The sequence below is a fragment of the Miscanthus floridulus genome, chromosome 18 (assembly GCF_019320115.1).
Source record: "Miscanthus floridulus cultivar M001 chromosome 18, ASM1932011v1, whole genome shotgun sequence".
In the NCBI taxonomy this organism is placed as follows: domain Eukaryota; kingdom Viridiplantae; phylum Streptophyta; class Magnoliopsida; order Poales; family Poaceae; genus Miscanthus; species Miscanthus floridulus.
This window is the reverse complement of record NC_089597.1, coordinates 33617031-33640795: the sequence shown is the minus strand read 5'-3', so window position 1 is coordinate 33640795 and position 23765 is coordinate 33617031. Positions and strand designations below refer to the sequence as shown.

General features: G+C 48.1%; 1 protein-coding gene across 1 annotated transcript; it reads left to right on the top strand.

Annotated features, from left to right (window-relative positions):
• Window positions 1-226: 226 nt before the first annotated feature.
• LOC136521555 (anthocyanin regulatory C1 protein-like) lies at window positions 227-1607 on the top strand. The gene is made up of 3 exons (XM_066515302.1): window positions 227-420; window positions 520-649; window positions 785-1607. The coding sequence occupies exons 1-3, from the start codon at window positions 288-290 to the stop codon at window positions 1362-1364; spliced, it is 843 nt and encodes a 280-aa protein (XP_066371399.1). The 5' UTR covers window positions 227-287; the 3' UTR covers window positions 1365-1607.
• The last annotated feature ends 22158 nt before the right edge of the window (window positions 1608-23765 follow it).

The following is a 23765-nucleotide window of genomic DNA, read 5'->3' as shown; positions in this document are numbered from 1 at the left end:
TATTTATGATGTCGATATCCAGTCATATTCTATCCGACGTGGTTAACAATATCCATACTCAAATCTGAATCCAGAAAAAAATACGAAAACAAATATAATATCAGCCGTATCCTATCCTTTTCATCGATAGCTACTACAGAGTGACCGATCAGCCAGCCGGCCACGCACGTGGATCCCGAGTGCATTTAAATACGCCGACGGAGCCCGGTCGACGAGAGTCGAGAGGCCCTGCTGGCTGCTGCTGCACACCACCGAACCGAGAGAGAGAGAGAGAGACAGAAAGAGAGATGGGGAGGAGGGCGTGCTGCGCGAAGGAAGGGGTGAAGAGAGGGGCGTGGACGGCCAAGGAGGACGACATCTTGGCCGCCTACGTCAAGGCCCATGGCGAAGGCAAATGGAGGGAGGTGCCCCAGAAAGCCGGTAAAGCAAGCCTGAACTATATAACAGAATTATCATTTTTGTTGGAATCATATATATACCAAGACAAGATCGGCTGATGGAGGGAAAAAGTGCATGCAGGTTTGCGTCGGTGTGGCAAGAGCTGCCGGCTGCGGTGGCTGAACTACCTCCGGCCCAACATCAAGCGCGGCAACATCTCCTACGACGAGGAGGATCTCATCATCCGCCTCCACAAGCTACTCGGCAACAGGTCGGTGGGCTTCTTATACATGCATGAGCTGACGACGAGCATCATCTGCTACAAATACATACATCCGTGTTCTGGTGTCAGCCGTGAGAGTCAGCTCATGTTTCTCTATTCCTTTACGTACGTGTACGTTGGCAGGTGGTCGCTGATTGCAGGCAGGCTGCCGGGCCGAACAGACAATGAAATCAAGAACTACTGGAACAGCACGCTGGGCCGGAGGGCCGGCACCGTTGCCGGCGGCGGCAGCAGGGTCGTCGTCGTCGCGCCCGACACCGGCCCGCACGCCACTCCGGCGGCGTCGGGGAGCTGCGAGACCGGGCAGAAAGGCGCCGCCGCTCCTCGCGCGGACCCCGACTCAGCCGGCTCCGCCGCAGCAGCCGGGACGACGGCCTCGGCGGCGGTGTGGGCGCCCAAGGCCGTGCGGTGCACGGGCGGACTCCTCTTCTTCCACCGGGACACGCCGGCGCCGCACGCGGGCGAGGAGACGCCGCCGACGCCAATGGCCGGTGCAGGAGGAGGAGGACAAGCAGGATCGTCGCCGGACGACTGCAGCTCGGCGGCGTCGGTATCGCCCCTCGTGGGAAGCCAGCAGGACGAGCCCTGCTTCTCCGGCGGCGGCGGCGACTGGATGGACGACGTGAGGGCCCTGGCGTCGTTCCTCGAGTCCGACGAGGAGTGGCTCCGCTGTCAGACGGCCGAGCACGAGCAGCTTGCGTAGACAAGTACACGTACGGTGTAGAATATATATAGTCATGCGTATGTATACTTTTTTCTCGCTCCAATTCAAAACAGAAATACGTATAGTATATGCGTATCAAGTACTACTACCTGCTGCCGCCTGCCGGTGCGCACGAGCGCGCGAGGCGCGACCGGGGCACACGTGTGCCCCTGTCGTATACTTTTCATGGGCTCATGGCCATCCTGTGGATTGCCGTTGGCCTGTTAAGTTGTGGCTTCATCATGTTCGTAACCATGCATAAATGTCGGTATCCACAGCATATATAAAGTGCAAAAATTATGCCGCATAAATCCTGCGCCGTACATGTCGATAGAGAATACCTACTCTCTCTTTTTTAAATAAAAAAATGAGTAAACTGCACTATATATATGCATCTGAGGTAGTGGATGCAAGATATATTTGTTGAGTACAACATTCAATGCAGTAGTGTTGTACGCGATATTAGAAATCTATAGATATTTATTATCACTAGATGTGCATAATACGGTAGCGCTGAAGGCTCTCGTAGTATACGTCAAAAACTACGAAAGTAGCCTTCTCTACTTGTGTTTACCAAATTCCCCAGCTCGGTTAGACAAATCCACATGCAGCGGGGAGGGAGATCTTGAATCCACATGTTGTCCCTACTGATCAGCCACGTGATTCTGGCCCTAAAGTAGCCTTCTACTGATCAGCCACGTGATATGCAGCTTCCCGTCAGCAAACTACCTCTCCCGTCCCGTTCCATCGGAAAGCTGCGAAGCAATGCGCTTACGCGTGCAAGCACCTTAACCGCGCAACATTGGTCCGATCAGGCGATGTCCACGTCTCACAAGCGTTAACGTCAAAGTATCACAGTTTGGCGACTTGAAAGTTCAGATACCTTTCAAGAAATAAATTTCTTTATTTGGTCACAATCACAGTTAGAAACACAGGGATGATTCTATAATAATTTACCAATAAGTAATGGGAATGAAGATTATAGGTCGTGTGTTAACTTTACAGAAAGCCAGAAACCATCTAATCTAATATTTATTCTTTGTTTGCACTCTTGTCAATTTCTATCTATTAGTCACTTGATTTTTTTTAGTCCATTCAGGCGACGTCAGGCCATCACTGATGCGTTTCCTGGTGCCAGAAAAGCCGTACACGGTCCCAGCCACGGAGAGACGTTGTTGCAGCACCCTAGTAGTATAACCCCTGCCGGCGTGGATTCTCTGACTAGAGTAGTAAAGTCAAAGTCACGGGTGACTTTACCTCACCCGAATGCTATCTAAGGGGGTGTTTAGATTCCTTCCAGTTTAGAAAATGGACACTGTAGCACTTTCGTTTGTATTTGACAAAAATTATCCAATTATGGACTATTTAGGCTTAAAAGATTCGTCTCGTCAATTACGAGCAAACTATGCAATTAGTTGTTCTTTTTACCTATATTTATTGCTCCATGCATGTGCCGCAAGATTCGATGTGACGGGGAATCTTGGAAAATTTTGGATTTTGGGTGGGATCTGAACACCCCCTAATTCCCTTCCAAACGGTTGGGGAGCTCTTCATTTTATTAGTGCCTAGCCGAGATGCGAATAGCCCTGTTTGGTAAAGCTTATCTGAAAAGCGCTTCCCAGATGAGCTACACAAATAGAGTAAAAGTGACGGTCAAAATAAGCTGGTCTGTCAGCTTCTGTTTTTTAGTACAAATAGAAGCTATGGGAATAAGCGTGGCCAGAATAAGCTGCTGAAAAGCATGGCGTTTAGCTGTTGATTTCAGTTTATTTTGGCCATAAGCAGCTTATAAGTTATACCAAACAGGCCCATTTGAAGCCCAGTTCACAGACGAAGCAGGGGTAGTTGGCGGAATTTTCTTTTTTCTGTACAGCTTATCTTTTTTATATAATTTTTTTTTACGTATGAGCTTGGATGAAGATAAAGTTTGTACGGAAATTATAGTTCTCAAGAATATCTATACCTTTGTAGTATATTACCTTTTCATTTAAAATCATTTTACGTGAATAAATTGCCTCAAATTATCTACAGTTGCATAGCACTTCTTCAAAAAAATTATAATTTTTTATATAATCTTGAGTGAAGATAAAACTTATAAAACAATCTTATTTCTCAATATAGTATCTATAACCTTTTAATTTGAAACATTTTTATTTGAATCCATCTTGGTACCGAAATAATCGATATAAAGTATTGATCTACAAGTATCAATTTTTCTCACACAAAATGGTTTTAAATGAAAAAGTCATGTACCACAAAGTTGTAGATTTTATGAGAACTATAATTTTCATACGAATTTTATCTTTATTTCACTATCAAGATGGATTCAAATATATTTCCAATCTCATATGTAAAAAGTTTTGATAAAAAATGATAACCTGCACAGAAAAAAGAAAATTTTGCAACTATCCTTATTCCATCCGTGAACTGGGCTTTAAATGGGCTATTATGTGCACCTTGACTTGTCACTGGTGAGCCAAAACCTAGGGTCGCTCTGGACGATATGCACCGGTGGGTGATGGAGCCGTAGCAGGTGGGCACGAGGGGGAAGGGCGAGGCCTACGCACGGTAGACGCTGGGGCGCCTGGGATAGAGTGATCCCTGATCCTCTTTGCCGAGGGAGGAGGAAGACGCAAAGCTTCGCGTCCGAACGGCCGGACCCGAGCATCCTGCCGAACAGGAGCACGAGCGCGGGAATCCGCAGCCCGACGGAAGCCGGTACGATAGTTTTTTTTATTCTTTTTATTTCTTTCCTTTTTTTCTTTTTATTTCTTTTTATTTCTTTTCACTTTTTCTTTTTTCTTTACGTGCTTCATTTTTATTTTATTTTCTATTTCTTTTTTCCTTTTTTTTCTTTTTCTTTTCTTTTCTCTTTTTTTTCTTATTCTTCTCATTTCTTTTCTTTTTCTTTTTATTTTCATTTTCTTTTCTATTTCTTTTTATTTTTTTGCTTTTTTCTTTTTCTTTTCTTTTCTCTTTTTGTGCTTCATTTTTTATTTAAATTTCTGTTTTGTTTTATGTGATTTTTATTATTCTTTTCTTTTTTTCATGTTTATGTTTTTTTTATTTTGTTTCTTTTCTTTTCTTATTACTTTTTTACGTTTCTTCAATTTATTTTTAAATTTTTTGTTTTTGTTTCATTTGGTTTTTCATTTTTATATTATTATTTATTTTTATTTCTTTTTTGCTTTAATATCATTAATTATTTTGTTTGTTTTATTTTATTTTATTTTTATATTTTATTCTTTTTATTTCTTTTCTCTTTTTGTTTTCTATAGATTTTTTTATTTTTCTACTTTACCTTATGACGAGATCCTAACATACAAGTATGTTTAGCCTCGGGTCCAATGGTTCACGAACGAAGAAGACCCCCCAACCGACCCTTTTAGGATCGCCCGGGGGCTCAGGGCTATGCCCATCGGGCACGCTCGCGTGCACCCTCTGGCAAAGAGATCTGGCTGAGCCTGACTCGACCGCAGCTTCCGCCTAGGGCTCGAGGGCATCCCCAAGCCTTGGGCTCCCGATCTACGGCACGACCAAGCCCGGTCCTTAGCTCTTGCCCGGCTCACGATGCCAGCCAAGGCCTGGGCACAAGGAGACAAGCCCTGAGCTACCGATGCTCGAGGGCTCCTCGGCGCCGCTCCCTAGACGCGGCTTTGCCAACTGCTCCTCCGACAGGGTCACGTTCGGGGCATGACACAAGAAGACAAAGCTTCCCATGGCCTATGGAGGCTCACGGGCTTCTCGGCCCACGCGTCAACCCCTAGAGCCGACCTCCTCCGTCACCAAGAAGACTCCAGAAGGTCTCACCCGGGGAGGCCGGTCCAAGCTGACACCGCCTGCCATGCAGAGTATCAGAACAGAGCAGCCAGACAATGCCCAAGGTTTATTCGGCTCCAAGACACCGCCATGGTCCACAGCGCACCGATGTAAGACCCTCCTAAACTCCGACGCACGTAGACCATTGACTAAACCCCCAAACCGCCATGTACCCGACCTATCTCGTTATATAAGGGATAAGGTTGGACCTAGAGGGGAGAGGATCCCATCTTCGATCACCAGACACTCCATTACATCTGCCTCTGCTCTACACAGAGGGCAAGGCAACCTAGAGAGGTGCATTGAGAGCCTCTCCTCCACCGCATCCCATCATTGTCCTCCTCTCTGACGAGGAGGAAGGCTCCATTGGCGGTGAGGCAACCTTACAATTAGCACCGAGCTAACCTCCCTACCGCATCCCATCGTCTTCCTTTACACTCTGTTGTAACCCCTCAATTTTGGGTGCTCTTGAGTATAAGGATCATCGGTTGCTGGATGTAGGGATCGAATTGGCCTGAACTAGGATAAACCATTATGTCTCCCCTATGTGATTCTTGTGTTTTTGAGTCCACCCGAGCCATCGGAGACCCATACTCTAACACCAACTTGAACAACATGCTTACCGCGGTTTTGACCCTGTGACAACTGGCGCGCTAGGTAGCGGGAGCATCAAGTGCTATTCTGACTCTATAGTGGCTGGAGCCACCCTCCTTGTCGCCAAAGCAGGCGGCACCACCCCATAAGGTGGTGTCCGCTTCCCCAGTGAGCTCTCCATCATGGCCGACGCCTTTGCTTTGGCCCAGGTCCTCCACTTTGGGACCCTGGCCTACATCACTGACTTCTACGGTGAGCTTCGTCCACTCCAAGGGGTTATGCTAGTGGGCAATGAGTCCTCAATGCCGCCACCTCCGCCAGGATCCTTGGGAGCAGATCTCTATGTTCTAGCCTGCTAGATCTGCTGTGAACCCACCATAACCCAAAAGCGGTGGGGGAAGCCCCCCGCCACCAGGCGTAGCTTTCCCATGGCTCAAGGAAGCCCTTTTCTCCCTCCTCCAGCTCACTAAGGTGGGCGGTACCTGGTTTGCTAAGTATCCATCGTCGGTTGGCCGGGGAGATCTGCGACATCGCTGGTGCGCCATGAACGGGTGCTCCTCCCACCTGTAGGGAGGCAGGTCGAGTGGGAGCCCACCCCCAACATGACGTAGCTCTGCCCAATGGTCTTTGGGGGAGGACGGACTCCCTCGCCTTCATGGCCCACTGGGGACCCGCTGTGAAGGGTCAACGTGGTGAGCAGGACGTCACCATAGCGTCTTCACTGGTCAGAAGTACTAATCACCTTTGGCCGTCAGGACTACCCATGGCACGTCCCTAGTCTAGGCTGCTTCGCGCTCATCGTTAGCCCCATCGTTAGACGGGCACGCCTCACAAAGGTGCTGATGGACGGCGCGAGCAGCCTCAATGTCCTCTATGCTAGCACCCTTGACCGCATGGGGATCTCAAGGAAGGACTTCTGTCCATGCGGGGCTCCCTTCTTTAGGATTATTCCTAGGGTCCAAGCTACTCCCCTCGGAAGCATCCATCTCCCCGTCATGTTTGGGGACCCTGCCAAGCTCTGTTGGGGCGGCCATGCTACGCAAAGTTCATGGCCGTCTAGCATTATGGCTACCTAAAGCTCAAGATGCCTAGCCCATGGGGGATCATCATGGTGGCCTCCTCCATGGACAAGGCGTATTGCTTCGAGCAAGAAGTCATGGCCTCATCACGGCCGATGTCGCTGCCATTGACTTCACCTGGATCCGGGGTTAGCCGAGTGTGGAGCCCCTGAATAGATTGAAAGGGAACCCAACGACGGCCTTCTACCCAACCGATGACACCAAGATGGTCTAGATCTGCCCCCAAGATCTCGAAAAGCGACTCTGTATCAGCACTGGTATGTCCCTCGAACATGGAAGCAGCCCTCATAGAGTTCCTGCGCGACAACACCGTCGTCTTTGCATGGAAGCCCTCTGACATGCTCGGCATCCCCCGTGAGATTATTGAACACTGCCTCAACATCAAGGTTGATGCCAAGCTAGAGTAGCAGCGCCTCTGCCGCTTTGATGAAGAGAAGCACAAGGTGATTGGTGAGGAGCTTATCAGGCTCCTAGATGCTGACGTCATCATAGAGGTCCAGCACCCCGACTGGCTGGCCAACCCTATCTTGGTTAAGAAGAAGAATGGGAAATGGAGAATGTGTGTCGACTACACTAGCCTCAATAAGGCCTACCCCAAAGACCTATTCCCCCTTCCTCGGATTAACCAGGTTGACTCCACCACTGGCTGTGAGGCCCTTTGCTTTTTGGACGCGTACTCCGAGTACCACCAGATCATAATGTACCCCTCCAATCAGCTGGCCACATCGTTCATCACCCCCTTCAGTGCCTTCTGCTACACTTCCATGTTGTTCGGCCTCTGAAACATCGGAGCCACCTTCCAATGGTGCATATAGAAATGCTTTAGGGAGCAGATCGGCCACAACCTAGAGGTCTATGTCGATGACATCATCCTCAAGTCTCGAGCGGCTGCACAGCTGATTGGTAACCTGGAGGAAACCTACTCCAACCTTCGTGCCAACCACATCAAGCTCAACCAAAGAAGTGAGTGTTTGGGGTCCCCATCGGGAAACTCCTCGACTTCATCATCTCCGAGCGTGGCATCAAGGCCAACCCTGAGAAGATCTCAACGATCATGGACATGGAACCGGTCAAGAACCTAAAGGGGGCCTAGAGGCTCACCAGATGTCTAGCCACGCTCAGTCGCTGCATATCCTACCTAGGGAAATGAGGTATGCCACTGTACAAGCTCCTGAAGAAATATGAGTGTTTTGAGTGGACGTAGGAAGCTCAGGAAGCTCTCACAAGGCTAAAGGATTTCTTGACCACACCGCTGGTCCTGACCTCCCCTTCAGCGAGGGAGACTCTGCTCCTCTACACCATCGCCACCCCGCACACTATTAGCATGGCTCTGGTGGTGGAATGCGAGGAAGAGGGCCACGTCCTCAAGGTCCAACGGCTGGTGTACTTCGTCAGCGAGGTCCTCTCCGACTCAAAGGCCTGATACTCGAGGATCCAGAAGCTCCTCTACACCATGCTCATCGCCAAGCGCAAGCTTTGGCACTACTTTGATGGCCACCCTATGGTGGTCATATCTTTTGGTGGCTTGGAGGACATCGTCAATAACCGAGAGTCCATCGGCTGCATCACCAAGTGGGGACTCGAGCTCATGGGCCTTGACATCACCTACGCCCCCCATACCGTGATTAAGTCCTAGGTCCTCGTTGATTTCATGGTAGAGAGGACTAAGGAGTGGGGCACCACTACCCCTGTTAAGGTAGAGTACTAGACCATGTACTTCAATGGCTCCCTCACCCTCAAGGGGGCAGGACGTGGGGGTCCTCCTCATATCCCCTAGTGGCAACAAACTAAGGTACACCCTTTAGCTTCATTTCTGGGCCACTAACAACGTTGCAAAGTATGAGGCGCTACTCCATGGTATCTGGGCGACCATCGAGCTCGATGCTCGGTGCCTCTTCATCTGAGGAGACTCTGAACTGGTTATCAACCAGGTCATGAAGGAGTCGACTTGCCATGATGTGGGGATGGAGGACTATTGCGTGGAGGTCCAAAAGTTGGAAGACAAGTTTGATGGCATTGAGCTCCATCATGTCCTCCGATGGGACAACGAGGAGGCCGACTTCCTGCCAAGGCTGGTGTTAGGGTTATAACCTTGGGGTGTCCGAAGGCGCCGAGTTTAGTGTAAAGTATGGGCTATCGCACATAGTAATTCTTGGTTGAAGTTAATAAGGTATAGACCTCTTAAACATTGTGGCAACAAGTGTTCATGGATGTTAAGTCCAATTGAACCCTTGTCTTTTCTAAGTCAAAAAGAGTGTGGACAATGCCATTTGGCGTTTAATTTCTAACTAAAATGTTTTAATGCTAGCTTCATATTTTTGCATTGTTGGTTGCTTCTAAGTAAGCTCTTGGGCATGGGGTAGGTCGTAGTTGCGTTGGGTGTCACGTTGCTCCCTGAAAAATTCCCCAAACTTCGTTGAAACGCGTTGTAACCACATTGTTGGCGCTTTGTTCGTGAACTGGCACTCCAGCGATGAGCCCATGTTGGCATCCTTTTATCTCCCTCTATGGTTGCTCTATGGTTGTGACGATTGCTTCGCTAGATGGCTGGCAGTGTTGGCTCTAGGTCAGCGAAATATGGTCTTTGTTTCACTTTAAAATGCGTGCACGGCACCGTGCGCAGCCGATCAGCCTAAGTCCGCGGTCACCACGCGTGGATGCTGTGGGCATCGGTCTCATGCTGTGACCAGGTCATGGTCGCAGGCTAGCTCATGTGCACGGATGGTGCCATGCAGCGCCTCGGTCTGGTGTTGGCCGGCCCTAGCTAGCCATGGTTTGGCTCCCGCTGTGCCATGCACTGGGCCAAGCTGAGGCTGTGGCTACCGTCGCTCGGATGACGTGGTGTCCACCCCACCCTTCTATTCACCTACCGCATCGTGCCCTTGGCGTATGCCACTACTGCCATGTCTGGTCATTGACCTCGGCCATAGTGGCGATGAGATGCCTCCTTGCCTCACTTGCCCTCGCTAGCCGATGCTGGGGAGCCCTGCTCAGGTCTAGCCATGCCATTCCGAGCGCTGCATGCCAAGCCTCAAGGTCTCGTCGTCTATATGCATAGGCTCATACTACTACCACCATCGAGCGGAGCCACCCATCTTAGCTTGCTCGAGTTCACTCACGTGCCCTCTCCATGACCGCACGATGTGTTAAGCCACCGCTCCTCATTTCCTCCTAGCGCTAGTGGCTTCACCATACAATTCCTCACTTTTGTGGGTAGCTTAGGAAGTAGGCTAGTCGTCTCTTCCCCCTCAAGATCGGTCATGCCCTACCGACCAACAATTTGGCCTTTTGCTCGTCACCGGTCATGGGTGCCGCCAAATTGGTAGGTTCGGAGGTAAGGCATGTAGGAGTGGTAGCAGTTCAATTGCTCATAACCCTGAGCTCACTTTGACTCCCTCCATCTGGTGCTCATGCTATTTTGGCCAGGATGCTCCTCAATGGTGTGGTGACACGCCGGTGTCCATCGCAGAGCATCGCTGCCTCGGTGAATCGCACGTGGCTAGGCCACCTCGACACTCCTTTGCCTCAACCGTCACCACAACATGAATTCTGGTGAGCTACTAGTGCTTACCCGCTATCTCTACCACCCCGATAGAACCTTAGGCATCCAGAATAATCGTGCCACCACCATGGATAGCCACTCGCCACTGCAGCCCATGACAATGCGCCTCCGAGTCCCTAGCCGTCGTCCATCCTTGCGCGTTTAGCCATAGATGGCGACCGACCCGCTAAATGGGTCCGCATAGGCCTTTGGTGGCCGGCGTGTGGGGAAATTTGGAAAAATCCAGGGGGTCAAGTGAATTTTTTCGAGAAAGGAAGAAATAGTATTGGGACCTAGTCGTGGTTTATGAAAAGTCCAAGGGCTCATTTGCTAAAGTGCCAGCGCGGGCTCCCCGCCATGGGCTGTCTCGCGCATGGGCCACGTCCCGCGTTGAGCCACCGAGTCTGCTGGGCCGAATGCTTGCCACCGGCCCTTTTTGTTTTCTAAAGTATTTTCTAATTTGGTTTCTAAGGTAAACTTATAAATTCAATATAAAATTGTATAGTTAACCGAAAATTATGAAACCAATTTTGTTAGGTTTCTAAAATCATGATCTATTTGCTAGTATATTTTGTTCACTATAGTTTTAAAATATTTTATGGAGTTATCTAATTAATTTGAGATGCTTAATATTATAAGATATAAACTTGTAGGAATTTTTGTAAGAAATTGGTGATAGTGTTGGCTCTGAAACTTTCATAATAAATTTCTAACATTATTAGGTGTTCACTGTAATTTTTGTAGCTCCATAATAATTAGTTTGCTAAGGTAGCTAAATGAGCCCTAATTCAAAAATATATATTTAATCGATAAAATGCCGAAACACCTTGGGATTTTAAAACTAGAACATTTTCCAGGAAGCAACGCCTTATTCGACAATATGGATATGTAGCCTAGCATGTCAGTTTTTAGAGCTATCTCGTTAGCTTGTGAGGTGTAATCATATTTCTAAGAGTTTCGGTTGCCGTTGATTATTTACGTCTCTTCGTTGCATCCACGTATATCATAATAGGAACAACGATGGATAATGGAGATAATCGAAGTAGAGGAAAATATGGTGCCTTGATGATCAGTGTCACTAATGGAATTCTAAGTTTTGGTTATATCTTACCCAGGCATGCCCCGGTGCATAACCCCTATTATTCTACACTATATTTTATGCTTGTGCATTAAGTTTTAAGGAGTTGAATAAAACCACTTGCATATATATATATCCTTATCCTATGAGTCCTACTAGTATGTCAGGATTGTGTAGATTGCTATGCTATAGGATTCGGTAGAAGTCGAGTGATTACCTGTCACTCGTGAGAGATAGGAAATATATTATTGTTTTTATTATATTACTATCACATGGAATATATATGGATGATAATTAGAGACTGGGCGGAAAGGCACTTTGGATCTAGACTTGGTTAGGCATTCGAACGAGGCTCGGATTGTATTTGTTCCGCCTGGGTCGAATTGAGGTCCGTCCATTGCTGTGGACTGGTAGTCAGATCATAGACATTATCCTGAGCACATACTTGCTTATGAGAGTGGGAAGGCTCGTTATGCTCTTGTCACGGGTTCTGGCTCTTTCTAGACCGACTGATTGGAGGCGGAGAAAGGTGGAGGTCAAAGCACCATATTGAGACCGGGTCTCAAGTGTGGGGGGCTTGGAGTCCAAGTTTGGACGGGGACCTAGACCCTGTGATAGGAGTGGAATGGGTTGGTCTTGTTTGTGTCTAGGGTACAAATGGGGCGTGTGTTTCAGGGTACCTAGCTGGGATACATTGGTTCATGAATTGCCATTTCTGTGAGATGGTACCGACTTGGCTATGGTCTAGCACCGTAGTAAGAACTGGAACTTGAAAGATGGTAAAATGATTTTGATTGCTTACCACCTACTTGAAAGTAGCATAGGTGCTTACATAGAATGGTTAGTTAATGAACTAATGATGACTGCTAATAAAATTGAATATAAGGATGCACGTTTAGTAATGCTTCCGCAGATGCAATAACCCACAAGCCAAATAAACCTTGCATATCCTTGGAGTCTTTTATTTTCCTCCTATTGGGTAAGTCTTGCTGAGTACAATCGAGTACTTAGGGTTTTATTTCCCCTGTTGCAGGTGACCGGAGGATACATAGAGCTGACTTTTATGTGTGGAAACCTCCTGGTGGGCTCAGAGAGGATTTCTTCATGCTATGATCATAGTGTTTATTTGTAACCCTCACTAAAGGTTTTTGTAAGAGAAGATGTAAAATCTGCTAGCATCTCTTATATAAAAATGTCCACTATGTTAGTGCTCCACCATGTCATTAAATTAATCTTTGCTTCCTCTGTAACTCTGATAACATTTTTATATTTCATTGTTATAATCAATTTAGGTAATATTCTACTACTGTAATAAAGTGATGTAAGAAATGACTTCAGAATGTTGTAAACTTTATTCTCTCATTTATGATCTTGATGAAAAATGTGGATTTTTGAGTTCTCCCTTGGGTGTGCTTGATGGAACTGCATCGTTTAGTGCCCTCTCTTGAGTACTTAGTGTCTCATGGAAGACAAGTACTCCTGGGAGCCATTAGATTAGGCGGTTCTGCCACACCAAGGCCCAACAAAAGCCAAGCAGAGCAGGCCAGGCGCTGAGGCTAGGGGTGTTCATGACCCTTCCTCTAGCATAGGTCATGCGATGCTCAGATACATGACCTCTCCCCTATCATGACCCCTAAAAGGGATGGAGAGAGGTCAGGCCCTACCTATCGAACCTGTTCTGATAGGAGCGAGCATGCTGCACTGATTCCTTAAGGACCGATGTGACGGCAGTCACCTCAGTTCAGTCGGACACCATCCTAGTACTACATCGCAGCAATAAGACAACACCGCACAGTGGAGGCCACGGGTATGATGCCCACCATTTGAATGCGGACCGATAGGACATCCATATGATCCCATCTACTATGGGATCAGATCCATGACAAGGGTCTCAACCAAGGGACCTCCCTGGCTAGCGGAGTGCCCCGACCCCAACGATCAGGATCGAGACCCTCAGCCCATGAAGCGACTAGGCAAGCAATGACCCAAGGTAGCTACCTACTATGGGTATGACTCCCCAGGGAACCTAGAGACAATGGTGAAGACTATGATGGATGTCGCGTTGCACAGGACAACTGACAAACTATCCCCATGGCTATAGTGCTGCCATGACCAACACAGTAGCACCACATCAGACCCTGCCACGACGTGGCCACAAAACCATGACGACAGCCACGCCCGGGCAAACACCATAAGGCGGCGTAGGTTGCAAGCCAAGTTAGCTAGGATCTCCCTCAGGCTTATGACCCTTCAGTTAGGAGAACCTCCTCTTTGTAACAAGCACTAGCCCCGAACTCTATATAAGGGCAGTTAGGGCACACATTCTCATTTTCCATCCTCTACCACTCACCATAGTAGTAGGGCTCCCAGAGCTTCTCTTCGGGCTGCCCCTCGTCTAGCATAGGTTCTACTACCTCTTTCGCCACTCTTGCACCCCCATTATAAGAATTTCAAAGCATTCAAGCCCTCGCCACATGGAGTCTTCCTCGATGTCCTCGATGCCCCCTCGGTCCACCTACAAGGGGGACAAGATGCTAGCCTCGGCTAGCACCACTTCCACCTCAACTTGCATCATCGAAGAGGCACCATGTCCCCATAGGGATGTATGATTGTGGTCACCACACGCAGCCGACTAGGGCACTGAGCCACTGGCCAGCGCCCTCCCTGACCCGTTGGCACTGCCTCGCTGAAGCATAGAAGATAAGGGCCAGCCACCCCATTAGCAGCCTGTCGGTCGAGGCCCCCAAGGCAACCCTAGGGTGGGCAGGCAGCACCCTAGAGCAACTAGGGCAACCCTCCTTCAAGTCTAGAGCCTGCCAGCCAAGACATCGAGGGCATGTCGAGTGAGAACTCTACCCACCCGTCCTGGGGCATTAGAAGACTGCACAGGGCATCCTTCCTCAACTTCCATGGGCGTGGGGATCCTTCCTGTGAATGTCACCGACGCCTGCTGGTTGGTTCAGGCGCACCTAAGAGCTTTCAAGTCCTCCATAGGTAGCTCTATCGCTAGAGTGCCTCCAAAGTGCTCCTACAGTGTGTTGCCCTAGGAGGACGGGAGGCGAACTACTCCTGGACAACCACGGCGGCATTTGCAGACATCACGCTATGCCTCGTGCCCTCATGGGGAAGGCTTTTTGACATGGCTTCTACTAGTCGACCGCCCTTGCCGACGCCTGAGACCTCATCAAGCATGCAAGGGATGCTAGTACTATGCCAAGTAGAGCCACCTACCAGGCCCAGGCGCTCCGAACGATCCCCATCACCTGGTCATTTGCGGTCTAGTGCCTCGACATGGTCGGGGAGTTCAAGAAGGCTCTTAGAGGCTTCGATCACCTCCTGGTCGCCATCGACAAGATCACCAAGTGGATCGAGGTCCAGCCCATCGTCAACCTCAAGTCAAAGCGGGTGGCCGAATTCATTCATGACATCATCCATAGGATCATAATTCCCAATCACATTATTACTGACAATGGCACCTAGTTCATAGGTCAGAAGTTCCTAGACTTCTACAATGCCTGGCGGATCCGGGTGCACTGGGCTATAGTCTACCACCTTGAGTCCAACAGCCAAGTTGAGCACACCAATGGGCTAATCCTCTAGGGGATCAAGACACGAATCTACAACAAGCTCAAGATCCACGTCGAGAGATGGGTGGATGAACTCCCCTCCCTACTCTAGAGCATACAGATGAGCGTGAACCGTTTGACAGGGTACACCCCCTTCCTTGTTTATAGGGTAGAAGCGGTCCTCCCCTCCGACCTCAACTTCGACGCTCCACGCATCCACTTATATGATGAACAATGGCCCAAGGAACAACACTAGGTAGACGTCGACATGCTTGAGAAGGTGCGGAATACCATCGTGGTGCAATCCACTGGCTACCAGTAGGAGCTTCACCGTGATCATGCCAGACGGGTATGCAGTGTGTTCCTTTGTTGTAGGTGACCTTGTCCTTCGAATAGCAACCCCATCCAAGAAGGGCCACATGCTGTCTCCACCCTAGGAGGTCCCCTTCCGTATATCACGGGTGATTTGGCCGGGCACCTATAAGATCAACACCATGACAGGCGCACGGGTATGAGAACGGATGGAACATCAAATAGCTATGTTGCTTTTATCCATAGCTCATTCCTTCCCATTTCTTGTTAATAGTACCTCTAACCCCATAGCAGGAGCCCACCCCTCAGTGGGGTGGAAGCTGACGTCCCCCCAAAAAGGGGGCGCCGCCTAGGGTTCAAGCCTGGCTCTCAAGCTTCAAGGACGCCCCAAGAAGGATACCGAAGTACGAGGGACGCTCAGGAGACAAGCCCATGCGGTTGTAGCTAGGACGCTCAGAAGCGTCCCAACCATCTAGATGAGTGATGTTTGAGTATCAACCTCGAGCTGCTCGTGGTGACCCAACTGAGGGAGGCAGCGAGCCCCCAAGCGCCGATGAATGGGCTCAGGAACTTTATGAGTGGCTCAGTCAAGAAGCTGAGAATCTCTCCCCTAGGGGACATGACCAAGGCATGGAATGACTGTAAACTTGGGGTTCTCATGGACTTACCCGCTAGTAGCACGGGCGCGGCAATCTTGGCCAATAAGGCTATTGTCGTGGCAGCCCATCCCAGCCCACTGAAGGAACATCAGCCCTGAGCTGAAGGCTCGACTGAGCCTATGAAGACTTCAAGGCCCTAGTGGTCTCGAGGGCTATGTCGGCTCCCCAGACGAAGTAGCCCAACCCCTCGATAGATGGGCGCTTGGGTGGCGCATCCCCCAAAAACCAACCAACTCCCCGGAGTTGGGTTCGGGAGCCGCTGAATAATAGGCCCAACTAGGGCCTCCATCCAAGCCTTGGCATGCTCCCATCTCCTCGACCTATGGCCATAGAGGGTCATCCCTAGAAGGCCAGCTCGAGAAGATCAGGACCTATTACCACAACCCCTAGAAGAGCGTGGTGCTTCGGATGATCAGACGGACCCCAAGCTAGAGCCCAACGCTCTTGATCACCCTGGCCCACAGCAGGCTCCGATAAAAAAGGAGGGCGCCCCTAGGCCTACAGTTGGCAACTCCTAGACAGAGTTTACCGAGCTCTTGCATGAGTCAGAGATCCATGCGACATAGGCTCACGAAGGGATAAACACCATCTTTCGCTCAACCCTGATAGCCGAGCAATGCCCATCACTTTAGAGAAGAAGGCCCCAAGTAGGGCATAGCGCTCTCTCTAGCAGGAGGACGTCCCTACTAAGGAGGGTTCGGTCACCAGATGATCAAATTCAGCCCTTCATCGCCATCACTCCAGGTAAGGGCACGAAGGGCTCAGGGGCTCCTGAACAAGATCCTAACATACAGGTATATTAAGCCTCGTGTCCAATGGTTCCTGAACTGAAGAAGACCCCCTGACCTGACCCCTTTAGGATTGGCTAGGGCTCGAGGGCTATGCCCATCGGGCATGCTCACGCGCACCCTCTAGGTAAAGAGATCCGACCAAGCCTGACTCAACCGTAGCTGTCGCCTAGGGATTAGGGGCTTCCTCGAGCCTTGGGCTATCGATCTACAGGCATGGCCAAGCCCAGTCCTTGGCTTTTACCTAGCTCATGACGCTAGCCAAGGCCTAGGCATAAGAAGACAAGCCCCGAGCTACCAATGCTCGGGGGCTCCTCGGCGGTGCATCCCTACCAACTGCTCCTCTGATAGGGATAGGTCTGGGGCATGACACAAGAGGACAAAGCTTCCTATGGCCTCTAGGGGCTTGTGGGCTTCCGGGCCCATGCATCAGCCCCTGGAGCCGACCTCCTCCACCACCAAGAAGAGTGCAGAAGGTCTCACCCGGGGGAGGCCGGTCCAAGCTAACACCGCCTGACATGTAGAGTGTCAGAACAGAGCAGCTAGACGACGCCCAAGGCTTCTTTGGCTCCAAGACACCACCACAGTCCATGGTGCACCGCTGTAGGACCCTCCTAGACTTCGGTGCACGTAGACCATAGACTAAACAACCAAACTACCATGTACCCAACCTATCTCATTATATAAGGGATAAATTTGAATGAAGAGGGGAGAGGATCCCATCTTCAATCACTAGACACTCCATTCCATCCACCTTCGCTCTGCACAGAGGGCAAGGCAACCAAGAGAGGCGCACCAAGAGCCTCTCCTCCATCGTATCCCGTTGTCTTCCTCCTCTATGAGGAAGGGGAAGGCTCCACCGGCAGCGAGGCAACCTTAGGATTAGCACCAAGCTAACCCCCCTACCAAATCTTTTTCCTTTACACTCTGTTGTAACCCCCTGATTTTGGGTGCTCTTGAGTATAAGGATCATCAGCTACTGGACGTAGGGACCGAATTGGCCCAAACTAGGATAAACCATTGTAGTCTCCCCTGTGTGATTCTTGTGTTCCTAACTCCACCTGAGCCACCGGAGACCTGTACTCTGACACTGACTCGAACAACATGCTTGTCACGGTTTCGACCCCACGACTCCGTACTTAATTATTTTTTCATGTTTAACTTTTTATTTTCTATATTCTATGAGATGTGATGTTTTATGCTGCTCTTTTTGCGATGTTCACGTGTATGTAATGTCATGTTCTATGATGTTTTCTGCGATGTTCATGTAGTATACATGTGATGTTCTATAATTTTTTCTAATGTTCACTTGTTATACATGTGATGTTTTCTATGATGTTTTTATGTTCTATATTATTTTTATGATGTTCACGCGTTGTACATGTGATGTTCTATGATGTTTTTTGTGGTGTTCAAGTGGTATAGATGTGAAGTTCACATAGTGTACAATGATATTCTATGATGTATTTTTTGATGTTCACGTAGTATACATAGGATGTTCTATGTTATATTTTGTGATGCTCGCATAATATATATGTGATGTTCTAGATGTATTTTTCTGAAGTTCACATAGTATACATGTGATGTTCTGTAATGTTTTTTAATGTTTACGTGTTATACATGTGATGTTTTATGATTTATTTTGTGATGCTCATGTAGTATACATTTGATGTTCACGTAGTATAGAATGATGTTCTACTGATGTATTCTGTGATGTTCACATAGTATACATGTGATGTTCTATTATGTTTTTTATGTTTGCATGATATAAATGTTGTATAATGCCAGGTGTAATATTTTTTTGTTATGTTCTATGATGCTCACGTGAGATGTGTTTTCTTACGTTCTTTGATTTGATATGGTTTAATAATGAAAATATTCTATATTTATCACAAACATTAGTATGTTGTAGTGGTAGGTGAATGACATCCTAGACTATGAGGTCTTGGGTTCAAACCCTTGCACCCTCACTATTTTTACTAGTTTTGTGAATTAGCTGGAGAAAGAAGCAAAAAAAAGTTTACGGTCTAGAAAATTATCGGCACGCGGGAAACATCATGGATAGGCAGGGAAAGTCAGACGGGGGATGCACGTGGGAAAGTCAGGCGAGAAATCATCAACGCGGGCTTCTGGTCCAGGTCACTCGGACCGTATGACCCCATGAAGGAAGATGGAGTAGCATACTCGGTTTTTTAGATACTGGTGTGTGCCGAACCTATTGGAGGCTTGGAGCTTGGAGGTCAATTCCTGCCTAGACGGACGTCCGCGTGTCTAGATGCGTACGCTGCACTCCATTTTCCATGCTCAGGCCAGCACGCCCCCGACCCAAGCCTACATTTCGCTCACCCACACGGGGCTCAGCGCCCCCTCCGCTTCTCACGCGCTTTGCAACATGTGCAACTCCCGATCTACTTTTGCAACATCTAGATGAAACACTTGCAACGTACTGTCTGAAACACTTGTAAAACACCAGGAAAAACTTGATAACACATGTGTACTCATTGCAAGCATCAAGATGAAACACTTGTAACATATGTATGAAAACACCTAAAACACTCGCTTATATATGCAGCATTCCGATCTAGTTTTGCAACATCCAAATGAAACACTTACAACATATGTTTGAAACATATGAAACATTTAGAACATACATGTCGGTGTTTCGAGTAAACACCAACGAGTAAATTTGTATTATTGCGTGTTTGGCTTGGATGGTGTGCTAAGAGGACATGAGGTTTATACTGGTTCGAGCAGAATGTCCCTACGTCCAGTTCATTGCTACTGCTCATGTTACTCACACTAAAAAGTTCGTAGTAGGGGTTACAAACAGGTGAGAGAGGGATAGGCCCCAAGTCTCTGATGGAAAGAATGAATGGGTGCCCAAAGCTTTGTCGCTGCTCGGTTGTGTGTTCGAGGTTCGATGCTAGTGGTTCAGATCTGATCTGATGCGGTACAATGAGTTCTTGTGCGATGCGATGCCCCTTAATGGGACGTCCTGCTTTCCCTTTTATAGGCCAATGGAAAGCATGGGTTACAACGGAAGAAAAGAGAAGAACAAGAGGGAAAGAAAGTCCTTTAGGGTCGCGGGGCCTTTCCTTTCCTTTGTGTGCACCCTGCTGACATGGATGGTGGTGATAGGGATAGCCCCACACCGGGCGCCTATCTGCCTGATGATGCCATGCCCTAGCATTGTGAGCAGATCATCACATCCCATCCCACCACTATGGGCGCGCGTGGCAACCTAGTGTGCTGATCAGCGACCGTACTAGGAGTAGGCAACATAGTGACCACACGTCTGTCGATGTGGGCGATGTGAGTCCCCTAGAATGACATGTCATGGGGATGGTGTCGATGTTTCACCACCGATAGCCTACCACGGGGGTACCTAGGGCAGTTTGTTCGGGCTTCAGCGTATGCAGAACTCGACAGTAAACGCAAAAGACAGTCGATTTATCCTGGTTTAGACCCTCGATCGTTGATCGAGTAATAGCCCTACGTCCAGTCAACGTTAGCCTTTGCATTGGATTGATTGTAAAGTGTTGTGTCATCAAAGTCGTGTCTCTAGGAACCCTGCCCTCCTTTATATAGTCAGGAGGTCAAAATCCTAGTCGGTTTACAATGAGAGTTCCTAGTAGGATTACAGAATAATACTACTACTAAGATTACAGGGGAAGAATCCTAGTTAGACTATATCTTCTCCCTTCCTTGCGGGGTATCCCATGGGTCCCACACCGACAAGCCCCTGAGCACTTCATGGTTGAGCTTTGGAAGCCTCATCTTGTTCCTTCAGGTCTTGTCGAGCAGAAACAAGCATCGTCCGAGTGCTTTCCTGAGCGAAACCATGTAGCGCTTCGTGAGATCTTCGCGTGGTGTGTACCTTTTTGAAGAAAAAAGTACTCCCATTTGGGTGTAGCCCTCGAGCCTCTTGTTGTTTGGCACAAGGAGCTGGAGGGTCTTCTCTTGAATTTGCTCTGATTCTTCATCGAAGGGCTCCTGAGCATATACCCAGGTTCTTTGTCAAAAAGAGCTCGGATATAGCTATGTCTGGGTTCTTTTTGTCGTGTGGCCTTGAAGTGGTCTGTCTTGAAGAAGTCTTCTGAGTGATGTGCGCTTTTTGGAAGAAAAAAGTGCACTCACTGAGTGTAGCCCCCGAGCCTCTTGCTATTTGGAACAAAAAGTTGGAGGGTCTTGAATCTTATGTTGTTTGAAAAACTACTGTCTTGAGGAAGTCTTCTGTGTGATGTGCGCTTTTTTGAAGGAAAAAATGCACTCTCTGAGTGTAGCCCCCGAGCCTCTTGCTGGGTTCTTTTATCCAAAAAGAACTTGGATATAGGTTCTTGGCATGTTCTCTGGTAGTCTACTGTTGTCAGATGTAGTTGTATGGTGGTGGGTGATAGTAAATGTTGTTTGTTCACAAGTTGTATAGTGTTGTTATATTCTTCTGAATATGCTCGTTCATGAGTACTGCTCCTTCATGCCTGAGTCCTCTTTTATTGAATTATGTCTTTTCACTATGTCCTTTGTTAGGTTTGTTCCATTGGTGCTCCTGGTCTAGGTGCACCGTTTCTTTGGCCTATAAATATCCTCCTTGTGTGCTGTTTTGATTCATCGAGTATTTTGTTGTGTGGTCTGAAGTCTTCGTAGTCATGAATATGGTAGTTTGTGAAGTAGAGCAGCCTCTAGGTGTATTTTGCATTTCTTGTGTATGTTGCCATAGCTGGAGGGAGTCTTGTGATAGGGATTAGAGGTAGGTTAATCCCACAGCAGCATTATACTTGGAAGTATGTGGCGATAGTCGGAGGGAGTCTTGTGATGTGGGATGCGTTCCTTCATCTGGCAGTTCTGGGTTGATCCTCATCGCCTGCCCTAAGACTGTCTGGTGTAGATCAACACCATATCTAGCATCACATCGGACTTGGGTAGACAGATGCCTACTGGCCTTCTCTGCTCCATGTTGTCCCACCATGCTGCTGATTTCTGCCTTGGATGCACTATGTCCATCCTTTGAAGAAAATAGTGTAGCCGAGGGCAGTTTGTTCTACCGAGTAGCAATTTGGAACACGTAGTCGTTCCAGAGCCTAGCCGTGTTTAGGTTCCTCTTTGCTACTTTGCTTGTCGTAGTACCGAGTTCGTTGGGTCTTGTAAGATGTGTAATCTTCTATTTTTTAAACCATTTATAATGGAAAGAGTCTTGTCTTTTGAGTTGTCATTCTTTATTCTCTCGGTGTCTCGGTTGTTGATGAGATTCCTGAGTTCTTTCTGTAAGGACCGGGTTGTTGCGTTCCTTGTGAGGTAACCCTTCTTTGCTTCATTGTTGATGAGTTCTTTTTGTAGTAATATGATAACTCCGCCGTGGTGCTGGATGGATAAGTCTGAAATCTGCCCGTTGAACTGTACCGTTGTGTGGATTTGTGCCGTCCGTTATTTTAGCTGTGTTAGTAAATGGACTGTTGTGTCCTCATGCCATGTTAAAATGGACCTGGTGGGCCACGTTTTTACTGGTGTAAAATCTATTTAAGGGCCTTTCCTCTTCTTTTTCTTTACTACTCTGATTTTCCCTTGAAACCCTAGTCTTCAAACTTCCATCGCCACCATTGTTGCCGTCATCTGAGTGCCGCCGTCCAAATCATCATTGCCTCCTTATTCCTTATTGCTCCCACTAGTATATGGGTAGGAAGAAATCAGCGAGCAAGTCCCAAGCAGCCTTTGTAGACGAGGAGGCATCACTTTCCGTGATTGAGAATCAAGAGTTTATGGCCATGAGGGCTGCTTAGAAGATTTGGCCAGCTCCAACAACTGACTGAAGATTAGCTTCGTGAGCTCGTTAGCGAAGGTCTGATTCAGAGCAATGATATTGTTGATTGGAGAGCTCCTAGGCGAGCATTGGGTCCCTACTCTAGGTCCTGGTGAGATTATTCTTTTCGTCTCCTTTATCCGTGCCAGACTCTGCCTTCCTGCTTCTGCTTTTCTTCACTGATTTCTCTGCTATTTTGGGATTAGCCTTAACCATCTTGCTCCAAATGTTGTCCTTCATCTTTCTGTTTTCGTTCATCTTTGTGAAACTTTCCTTGGAATTCCTCCTTCTCTTTCTCTCTTTCATTACTTCTTTCGTTTGAAGCCACAACCCCACCGCGATGACACCAATGTTCTTGGTGGCTACGGGATTTAGTTTCGCCAGGGTCTTAAGAGCAAATTCTTTGACTATGGCCTGGTTGATTCTGTGAGGGATTGGCATGTCGACTGGTTTTATGCCACCAATTTGATTCCTCCTCTTTCCATTCATTCTAGATCTGGTCCCTTGGTTAATGATCGATGGGAAAATAATCCTGTGACGATGGCTGAAGTCTAGGCGATCAAGCCGTTTCTTGAGAGGATTTGTACTCTGAAACAGCAAGGCTTGACTAGCTTTAGGATTATTTCTAGTTTTCTTCGTCGCTGAGTTCAACCTCTAAAGGAGCGAGAAAATTATGGCTTTGAGTACTCTAGCGTGGAGGACCCTTCTTGTATGGTCCCAGCCCTTGAGTTGACTGATGAGGAGGTGCTCGAGCATCTTTAGAAGATGCTGAAAGGAGTAAGCGTTGTCCCACTTGCTGTCCTTGAGTACAGTGCTAACAATCCGCCCCTTGCTATGAGTTGTTTTTTTCTTATGCGGGTACTTTTTGTGTGTCTTTTGTTGTATCCACTTTTGCTTAATCTTCCTTGTCTTGTTGTTTTGCTCTTTTATAGGAATTGGGGCGTAATTTCGCTGATCCAATTCCCCTTGATGATTTCCCTACAAATGTGGAGGCTGGGGGTAGTCTTGCTGGGGCATCCTTGACCAGTAAGTTTCAAACCACCACAATATTTCTTGGTGTTTCTTCCGCAAACCTTGATGTATATGTAGAGTATGTTCCTCGTCTAGTTCCTTGAGCTCCTCATACTTTCGGAAAGAGGGGGCGAGCGGATAGTTCTTCTTCTGCTCCATC